At 39.2% G+C, this 10,800-nt stretch overlaps 1 protein-coding gene across 1 annotated transcript; it reads left to right on the top strand.

The window, feature by feature from the left end:
- The first annotated feature begins 8,001 nt into the window (after positions 1-8,001).
- Positions 8,002-10,104, top strand: LOC115810220 (galectin-3). Its single transcript, XM_030772148.1, has 5 exons — positions 8,002-8,362; positions 8,414-8,523; positions 9,247-9,335; positions 9,533-9,704; positions 9,946-10,104. Exons 1-5 carry the CDS (start codon positions 8,002-8,004, stop codon positions 10,102-10,104), a joined length of 891 nt encoding a protein of 296 aa, XP_030628008.1.
- Positions 10,105-10,800: the final 696 nt, after the last annotated feature.

The raw sequence follows: 10,800 nt of genomic DNA, 5'->3' as shown, positions 1-10,800 counted from the left end.
CTGCAAAAGCAGTCTTACAGCAGGGTGGCTAAGAAACATCATTCTATTTTGGGGGGTCATTTATGACTCTCTTATAGAGCAAAACCAAATAAATATTGCCATAGTGATTCATAATCTTAGTGAAATAAATCTTTTTTATCCTCAGTGTATGACCATTGTCTATGGCAGCTATGTATACAGCTAAAGCTCAAATTTACACTGTTCATAATCTAAGCTTCAATTGGCATAAGCTGCCATTTATCTAAAATATTGGACCTAATGTTCATTAATTTCCCCAAGAACACCATACAATGCATACACAATCTACATGTTGTTAAGAGTGGGTAATTGCTGATAACTTGCTGATAGAGAAACAAGTTCATCATTAGTTTGTCCATCTGGAATGTCCATCTGGAATGCTCTGTGTCTGTTTAAACTTGGAAACATTGATGTCCATGTAGGACAGACTAGGAATGGTTGTAACTGCAATGTTTTCAGTTTCACCAATTAGAAACAAGTCAAGTGTAGATGCCCTTGGTGTCATCCTCATCCATCATAAACTTTATATTGTAGGACAATACACCCAGAGTCAATACAGAGTCACCAGAACCCTTCACAATAGGAAAAATGCATTCAAGCCTAAAGGTTTCTTTCGCTACACGTGTGCTTATTGAAAACCTGGTGAGGCAGGACTCTTCTGGCCATTTTCTCTACTACTTAGTAGACCAATGACGATTTCATTTTCACTGCTTAACTCATAAATATGTATTTTTGGATGTGACAAATGGGTTTGTGCAGTGCTACCTGTCTATAGTACCCCCTCTGTGAAGTTCTTGACAGACCTTCCTCCACGAAAATGTTCCCTAATGCCATAGACAAATACTTGCAGTCAGCTGATTAAGGTTTTCTTAAGGTCTGTTTTACCTTTCATCTCAATCAAACCAATCTACAGACATCACTATCAATGGATGTGCATCTTTATCACAACTGAGCTTGTATATATCATTCCCTAAGACTTCCTTGCAAACAATATGAACTGTTGCTTATGAAAGTCATCAAGAGCAGTCAGTCAGTTGAGCAGTGTTCATCAGTGACGTTCCTAACAAATTTATCTCCAAAACGCACCCCTTTTTTAACATTACTGAGATCTCCTCTATCCCTATGAGAACACAGGAATAGCCATTTATTTTTCAGCTAGGCTTTTCACAACATTAGAGCAAATGACTGTTGGTTATCACCTCATTTTGTCAACTCTCTTAGACTATAATATTGATATGTATTTATTTGCTACATCACCTCTTCATGTATGCTAAAATGCAATCTCTTTGCTCTTTTTAAAAACAAATACAGCATAGCACTAATCACCTTATTTAGGATAACAATTCATCCTGTGCAGACAAGGGAATTAGTGAGTTTTAGAGAACATTACATAATTATCATATAATTCACTTCAACTTTGTTATTATTTGGATCACAATTTTCTTACTCTGAAGTCTGCTATTAATAAACCATCTTTGTTGTTTTTTTTCTGTTTTTGAGTTTGTGTCCTACAGTACTGGACTCAACCCAAGTTATCCTGCTAAGGTAAACTTTTTTTTTTTAAATCGTCACCTCGACATTGTGACACATGTGACATATCTAATAGTACTCTTCCTCTAAATGTAGGCTTAAATATAGACTCAGCTCATCTCCAGACTCTCAGTATGTAGTTCTAGCCTCCCCCCTCTTAAACTCCCCCTTAAGATCACTATTGCCTGAAGGAAAGGCTAGAGAGGGGCAGGAGGCACGTCAGACCTCGAGACATCAACAGCCAGAAATAAGATCAAAAATAGCTCCTTACCTTCTCCTCACAGCTGCATCCTACCACATGAAATTCCTCTGGATCACAGAAGCAGGTCAAACATAGTTATTTACACTGACATGATTAAGCAGCAAGTATTTCCATGTCACTGTGATTGTTGACGTTAATAGATACACGGAACATGAAAACTGAAGGTTCCCTTTCAGTCTGTCACAAGCTACCACCAAATGGGAAACCTGATCTACCATGGTGAGATTGGTGGAGAAAGCAACATGCCAAAGGCCAGTGAATGTCTGCAACGTAAATGTGCTCCCTCCTTTACCCACAGATAAAGCACATATTGGTCTTCATCTTTCAAATGCTTACTTGGGTTAGGAACGAGTTAGTGACCTAGTTGATTGTGCTTTCAAGCCAGTTAGCAATGAAATTTCACTTTTCAGATGGAGATATAGCTTTCACTAAATTCACGAGTGGAAGCTAGAGCCTGGATCCTTCCCCCAAGGTTGATGCTGTCTCTTTCCAGTAAGAGAAGGACACCAACACTGGACTCCTGCTCCACATAATTGCAATTTCTAACAATGTTACAAGCTTTGAGGAATTCTGAGCTCTACCTGGCACACTAGGCCAACATTAACAATCATGCTAGCAAACCACAGGGAATTCTGAGCCCTGCTTTTTGCTTATAGTCCACAGTTTCTGTCAAGGTAAAGATAATCTCCTTTTCCTGATGATAATTCCACTTTCAGTTACTGCCAAAGTTGAAAAACTATACAGTTTTAACCCCCTGGCTTGGCAACAGAGCAGTTGAATTTTGTGGTACTTTCAGAGGCATCTTGTTGGTGAGAACAGCACAGTATGTATGCATATCTGCAGGAGTGACCCCCTCCTTACCAGGAGAGTTTCTCATGTGTTGCTTGTTACAAGGCTAATGCCATCTCCAAAAACCACCTCCTTCTCTAACAATGACAGAATGCCACACAATTGCGAACAATGACCCAGATGTCAGTCCTGATGCACTTGACAGCATGGTATCTGGGAATAAGGAGCTGATGCCCATAGGAGGGCAGGAATCAGTGATTGTCAAATCTCGCCAACTTCAAGAAAAGGAGAGAAGCCATCTGCTCAGAACTGAGGGGTCTCAGCTATAGCTCAGTACTTGAATTTGGATCTGATGGCAGATACCAGTAGGGCAGGGTCAGAATGTTGTGTCTTTAGCCCAACATATTGGCAATCCCACAATTACCACTCAGTGCCTGTCCAGATGGTAGTCTAGCTTCCCCCTTTCTTCCCCAGTGGTTGGTTTTGCAGTTTTCTGTGACCATCAATCTGCAAAGTAATATGTCTACACAACCTTCCAATATATTCTGCTGATGCTGAATGACAGTCTCGCATATAATAGTGGATTTGTTAAAGGAAGTGACGTTGCATAACAGGCAGTGCTGAATTTCAGCCAACCCTTTTACAAAGATTTGGAGGCAGGACAGGTTTTTTTTTGGATTTGGATTTGGCTCCTTTACCGCTCACACTTGTAGAATCTGCATATTTGTGCTTAGTAGGAGCTCTCTAGAGGATAAAAACTTCTGGTGTTCAAATGCAAAGAAAAAGAAAAGAATGCTGATTGAGAAGAGAGTGTTGATGGAAGGATCATGTTCACTTCTCATGATCACTTAGAAAAAGACCTTAGATTAATGCACAGGCAAGTTCTGTGCAGTCACAAGAATAAAACATGAGTCACAGCTGGCATGACTTCTTGTAGTCTGGTTATGGTTATTCAGAGAACTTAAATAGAGCTACTATGACTCACGTAGCACAGTGAGATACGAGCAAATCAAACAAAAATAGTACATCTGACAAAAGCGTTCACTGACAAATGACAGACTGTTGTACTCACTCTCCCACTAACATACATTGTTGTTGTTGCTGCTGCTGTTGTTGTTGTTGTGTCTTTTTTTTCTAAACAGATTAAAACAGCAAGACTGCAATGAAATTTGAAATTCCCTTGCTAATGTGAAATTATTCACCATGGAAAGGTATTTTGATGTTAACTACACCCTTAAGTGGAACTGTTTTCTGCTTTCACCATAATTCAAGACGAGATACAAAATAGTTTAATGCTGAGAACACTGCGCTATCAAGTTGGAGATGATAAGCATGATGGCATAATGTTTTTGAATAAATTATTATATATTCACTTCACTGTTTTCCTTTGATTCTTCCTGTTAATCTGAGAGCTTCCTGAGAGACTCAGGAAAAAAAAGTCAGAAAATCTCACACTCATAATCTCTCCTCATGACCACTGAAAAAAACACGTAAGAAGTTTGGCAACAGTTCGGCAACAATAAAAATAACTGCATTCCTTGAGCATCACAGAGATCAGTGTATTTCTAAACTATGTCCATGAAATGGCAGCAGAGAGCACAGCAGAGGGGACAGCATGGGGAAGAGTTAACTGTCCCAGGGCAGGGCAGACAACATGGGGAAGAATTAACTGTCCCAGGGCAGGGCAGACAACACGGGGAAGAATTAGCCAGCTAATCCATAGCAAAAGAGAGAGCTCAGAACAGCTCTCAGAATTATCTGAGATTCTATTTCAGCAGGTCTCTCATACCCTGAGATAAAGAGTCAGTTTTGGTGAATCACTATTTTATCAGAAATAAAAATGGTCCTATTACTCTCATCTACTTTTAATATCTGCTGAGTAAGCATGTGTATGTAATATTGAAATGCACTGTCTGATAAATCATTTAAAGATCATGCAATTAAGAAAAATACATATTGTATATCTCGTAATGCTTCAAATAAACTATAATATGCTATATTGTGATCCTTACATTTCACAGTTATTCTTACGACATCTGCCACAGGAACAAAAAAGAAATTTATACTTAGAAATTTCACACACAAAAAATTACACATATGATACAAGAGTTTGTGTAGAATCAAATAACACATAGAGATGAAATTGCCCAGACATTCAGGGATGAGGACTGAATCAGTTCCATTTGAACTGAGCCCATGAAAGAAACTCTTTGAGGAGACATATGTTAGTGTTGGCTTGTTTGCTGTGTTGTTCCCTTGGACACACATTCTGCATTGAATGTTTGACTGAGGCTCCTGTAGCCATGTGACTGACATAAATTCAATTGAAATTTGGGAAAAAAAAAAACAGGTTAGAATTCATCATAGATTCATACATGTGGTTTTGGAGCTCATTGTGCATTTACAGCCCCTTGAATGTGGCAATGTCACCTGACAACTGAGATAACAGCTGGTACTTCAGAGTTGAATATTAAAATCACAGCACAGAAAGCACATATTTTATCATTGATGCCCAGGACAAAACAATAGCCGGAGTGCCAGAAAGTTAGTCTGATAAACATAGCTATGTTTATAGCTATTTCCATCTCTGTATGTGAGATTTAGCCTTTTGTCCAGTGTTCTGTATGGACACTGTGTTGGGAAGTTTGGGATTGTCCTTAGAATGCCCAAACAGTGGCTGAGCTATATATCCTAACTGAATTACTCAACTGAGTGGCCACGTCAGGGCATGTTTTTGAGGTGCAAGCAATAGTCCCATGACTGCTGACAAGCCAAGAAATCAGTGAAGACTCCCTCGTGCAAAAAAAAAAAAAAAAAAACCCTGAGAGGTTGCCCACGGTAGGTAAATATCCCATTTGGTGAGATTACAACAAGAATCAGCACAGACAGACTTTATACATGGCAACAAATATGTTTAATGACTCAGATTACACATAACTACATTGTTAAAAGTGATCAGGACAGATTCTTAACATTAGGTCAGCAGTTTCATCTGCTTTATTTTGTTTACACTCCAACCCTTTAACAATGGTGCTTTTTCGACATAGTGAGGATAGGCTTCACAGTTTGAGGAGTGTTACTCTAAATAATGAACTCACTGGTTTCTATGGCAACTGATGGATGTTTCTGGCTGGCATGTCTGTTACTCCACTTATGGTTTTAGGATTGAGAAGAATGTACTATTCAGCACAGCTGCAGAAAAAGAAAGAGAGAGAAGAGATTGTCTCTCACATTCATGTCCTACCAGAGCAAGCTTAAATGTGCTAGTGTGATAAACCACTTCATTATGAAAAAGAAAAGAGCTTTGGATTCCTTTGCTTTACATATGAACACACTCTAACTCTACACTCCAGATCTGTTTTTGCTGTCCTTAATAGTGGAATTAATAAGTATATATTATTATAATAATATAAGTATTATGAGTAATAATAATAAGTATTACTGGATTTAAGTATTGCTCTCCTCCACCTTATGAAAACCACTTAACTCTAAAATGAAAGACGCTCTTGGTGTGTTCACCACACTCTTTAGCCAGCACTAAAAGTCTTTCTCAGTATTAGTGACCTTTTCACTTCTGGCTTATGTAACAAATATTTGAATGAATTTGATCTGAGTGATAATACCAGAAAGAGAAGGTAGGAGAGAGCTTATGTAGACTTGCGAGATTATCTGTGACCACAGGTATTGATTTCTGAACTGAGGATACTCATATTAAACTAAAACAGTTCTCTTGGGCTGAAGTACAAAATCTTAAATCCTGTCTGTTGCTTAAGATGTTTTGTGTTGATGAAGGTGTTTTGTTGGTTTTTTTTTACTTACTAATAATGAATGGGGATGTGGCATTTTCCAAGCTTTGAATCATTTTCCCAGAAGTTGGGCTTAGTGGTTATAAGGGAGTGGTCTGGAGAAGGAGGGTTATATATGCTTGTGTTTCTCTGGCTTTCTCCTCCACACCACTCATGACATCTTCATCCACAATCCTCCATCTGCTTTCTGCTTTCTGAGAAGGTACTGTAACTCCAACTACTTTTTTTTATTCTTAAACAAAAATGAAACAATCTAGTTTACTCAACATAAGTCATGATTTTCATTGTAGTCTACCTTCAACAATTAAACCTGTTAATTAGGACGGACCACTGTGCTCTTTAAGTAAGACTTAAGTTCTTTTAGCCCGAATAATAACCAGGTCTATCCATGTGCAATTGCTCATTGGAATTAAACAGTCTGTTACTGTGCTGAAAAGTGAGAGTCTTCAATAAAACAAGTTCAGAGTAGTATTTCTAGTGCAATTCAGAGCTTTGTGCCTCATCAAACAACATAAGGAATGTTAGACACTGAATTGTCCAGCTTTGGTAAGCGGCTATAGTTTAAATGACACCACCATAAGAATATTAATTTCTTTTGAAAAATATCAGAATTTTAAGTCTTATGTCTAGTTTTAGATATATTTAATCATATATGAATGCATCAGTTCTCACAATGCTAAGTGAAACCAGACAGGGTTTCACATCTCTCCTATATCTTACAGAGAGAAATGTCTGGAGCTAAACGTGTAGTTATTTCATTTCTGTTAACTGCCGTCACATGAGATAAGGAGAGCAGTGAGGCTGTAGGATTTTGAAGAACAGTCCTCGTGTTGTCTAGGCAAACACATGCTCAGTAAAGCAACCCAATTTCCCTTTCTTTCATATTCCCACCATATCTGATATGTGCTTTTTGCCACTGTACTAGTTCAGGCCATTAATAATAAAGAACAATTTTTGGGTTTCACTCCATGAAATTTAAACATACTAGACAACAATAAGCAAGAGGAGTGGCTGCAAACTTTACTATTTTATGCTCTGGTTAGAAGAATATGTCAGTATTTTTTCCAATATTGATATGAAGATTAAGTTGTTGCTGACTCATAATCCTTGGATATCATGACTCCCATAGAATCAGTGGAGCCCGTTAGCAGTTATTTAAAGATCTTCAAGAAAATGCTTTACCTTGAAAGCATGTTTAGTCACTGGATGACATCAGTTCAGCACATTAGTATTGGGGTTATCAAATTTAATAATAAAACAAATTTCTCCAATACTTGGTGTGTTCTCTCACATTAATTGCATCCTCTCTCTGTCAGTTACAGATAAAAGGATGTAAGTATGTTTTTTTAACAATTAAGAAGTTCTCAAAATGTCAAAAACAAGCTAAAGCAGGCTTTGAAAATTATGGTGGTACTTTCCATTGCATGAATATGTTTGCATCACTGTCACACTATTTGTTCCCTGTACACAGTGTCATTATCTTACGCACTGGCGTATAATGCATGCGCTGTATTTTTTTTTAATATTGCATGTATAGTATGTGATCATAACCATCTGACTGCATTTTGTTTTTGGTCACTCTATCTCACACAGACCATGAACAACTGTCAAGCACCTTGTCACCAAGGGAACAGTGTCTGGCCTGGGCAGGGCATGCAGCAAACTGGCACCACTGCCTGGCCTGCCCAGCCATGCCAACCGTGCTGGCCTTATCAACCCAACTGGCCAGGTACCCAGACTGGTACACCAAACCCACCAAACTGGCCTGGAAACCCATCAGCCCAAACCAGCCAACAAGGCTGGCCTGCACCCCAACCTCAACAAGTTCTGCCCAATCCACCAGTTCAGCCACCCCAACCAGCACAGCCACAACCAGTTCCACCCCCTCAACCAGTACAGCCACAACCAGTTCCACCCACTCAACCAGCTCAACCCACCTGGCCTGCCCCACAACCCGGTCTACCCAACTGGCCTGGGCCACAGCCAGTTCAGCCTGGGAACCCATTAGCACCAGGCTGCATGCCTGGATGGCCTGGTAACCCAGGACAACCAGGATGGCCTGGTCAGTGCCCCTCTAACACTCAGCAGCCATGGCCAATATCACCCACAGGCCCTGTGGTAAGGAACTGAACTAAGTTTACTTTATGCAATGTGGAATCTTCTCTAATATCCTCTTTGATTTAGTAACAAGCTTCATATTTACATACTACTTGTAGATGGAGGGACTTTGAGGTTGACTAACCTGGCATTTGGTGCTGGACAAATGTTTTCCTTGTTTTTGCCGTTACACGTTTAATTCAGAGTAGGTCTGAGAGTTGAGTTCCATATGCATGTATCATGATTCTGGATGTAACTACAGTTCCCATGTCTCTGGTTTGAACATGTACTTTAACATGTAAAGGTCCAGACTCAGGACCACCAGTAGTCTGTCTCACCAAATTACATTAAATCTGATCATAATGTTAACCTAACCACGGAAAAACCCCTATGGCCACCAGCTCCCACCAGTCTTGGTTTCACTCTAGGACTCAGGTCCTGCCCTTCACAGAAACCGTGGAACACGATACACTTGTATAAAGCTTGTCTATGCCACTCTCCTAAAAATGTGCCCCAGCCTGATTACACAGAGTGCAATACAATTACAAAAGAATTGTTCATCATGCATAGTGTACACAGGCCTCTCCATAAAGTTCACAGATGTCAAAAGTAGACCCATCAGTAAGAGCACGACTGAGTTATGTTCCACAGTAGGCGATTAAATAAACTGGACAGGTGTTCCAATTGAAGATGTTCCACTTTAAGGTTAATGTCTAATTACTGGCTGTTGCATTTTTACTGTAGACGGTGCCTTTCAATATGAACTTCCCCCGCGGGATCTATGACAAGCTTATGCTCACTATAAGGGGGCAGGTCAAGCCCGATGCAAAAATGTGAGTTCACACCAACGTTTCCTCAAGATTCATATCAGCCAAATCAAAATGTAGAGAAATCCGCACTCACTAGTTTTCCACTAACTAATGTGATATGTAACGGACCACACTGTTTTTAACAGTAAGTGAAACTCATGTATCCCCTCTTTTTTCAGTGTAATAGCATTGTGACTGGTTTATTTTGGACTTCTTTCTAGGTTCACTGTAAATTTTCTACGTGGTAATGACATTGCCCTTCACATAAATCCACGTTTCAATGAAGGAGGGAAACAGGTTGTCGTACGCAACCACAAACTCGGAGAACGGTGGGGGAAAGAGGAACGCAACATTCAAAGCCCATTCCCTTTCATTCCGGGACAACACTTTGAAGTGAGAATGATATCTGACTAGGTTAAGTACCTCAGAAAATTTCCTCTGGACTAAGGTTTAAGAACACTCATGAGACATTTTTGTTTTTCTCTTGCTGCTGAAGTGATGCTGAAAAAGTTGTATTTTTATTGGTCAAATCTTAACCCAGACTGATGTGCTAATCCAGTGGCAATCAATTCCAGGGGTAACACTGTATATTCACATAATTCATGTAGCTGCTGTGTGTGTCCCTCTTCCATAGATGAGGATCCTCTGCACCTTCACCGAGTTCAAGGTGACAGTTAACAACACTGCCCTGTTTGAGTTCAAGCATCGTATCAAAGAAGTTAACCAAATTGACCGCATCAACATCCTCCATGATGTCACTCTAACATCTGTCAACGTGGAAACCTTGCCTTGAACCTGCATTCAACCAATATCTGCTGAACTTTCTCTCATCAGCTGCAAATATGGCAACATGCACTTGAGAAAAATCAACATTTCTACTGCACGGTGGTTCAGCATTCTGTTGTTACTCCGCTGTTCATTATTTTTAATTATAACTTTAAGTGTAACACTAAGAGCTATTGTATTTTAATGTAGCATAACATGCCTTTTTGTTAAATGGCTGTGGTACATAACCACTTTTCTACTCTCGATGCTAACAAGTTCCATCCAAGCTGCCCATTGTCAATATTGTGTGGGCCTGTTTCATTGTTAAGAACATTGAGTTCTCTTGACGTGTTCTAATTGTGGTGGACACAAGCAATGGCTCAGGTTTTCATGGCATTTTAATTCGGAGAACAAGATCGCATTAAGCACAAATAAGGCTGCAGAAAATGTGACTAGCATTATATGAGTTGTTAAGTGATCAGAGTTCGCAGTATTTGGATGTCTAGAATAACTGTCAACAATTAACCATTACATTCTAAAGTAAATTAAATCCATATTTAATAAATCTCAGTTATTTAAGTAACCTTTTATTGTTTTATTGTGTAAGAATTGTCTACACACCTCACTTTCACGACATACATTTTATCCACTGCAATAGGTGCTGGAGTGCTCATTCAAACAGAGATTCACACTAATACATTAAATTAAAACAGTTAAATGTTTG

Source organism: Chanos chanos, chromosome 4 (genome assembly GCF_902362185.1).
Source record: "Chanos chanos chromosome 4, fChaCha1.1, whole genome shotgun sequence".
In the NCBI taxonomy this organism is placed as follows: domain Eukaryota; kingdom Metazoa; phylum Chordata; class Actinopteri; order Gonorynchiformes; family Chanidae; genus Chanos; species Chanos chanos.
This window is presented reverse-complemented; position numbering and strand designations above follow the sequence as displayed.

Coding starts and splice junctions, on each gene's coding strand:
- LOC115810220 (XM_030772148.1), top strand. CDS start 8,002: ATGAACAACTGTCAAGCACCTTGTCACCAAGGGAACAGTGTCTGGCCT. Junction 8,363..8,413: donor CTGGCCTGCCCCACAACCCG/GTCTACCCAACT, acceptor GGAACCCATTAG/CACCAGGCTGCATGCCTGGA. Junction 8,524..9,246: donor TATCACCCACAGGCCCTGTG/GTAAGGAACTGA, acceptor TTTTTACTGTAG/ACGGTGCCTTTCAATATGAA.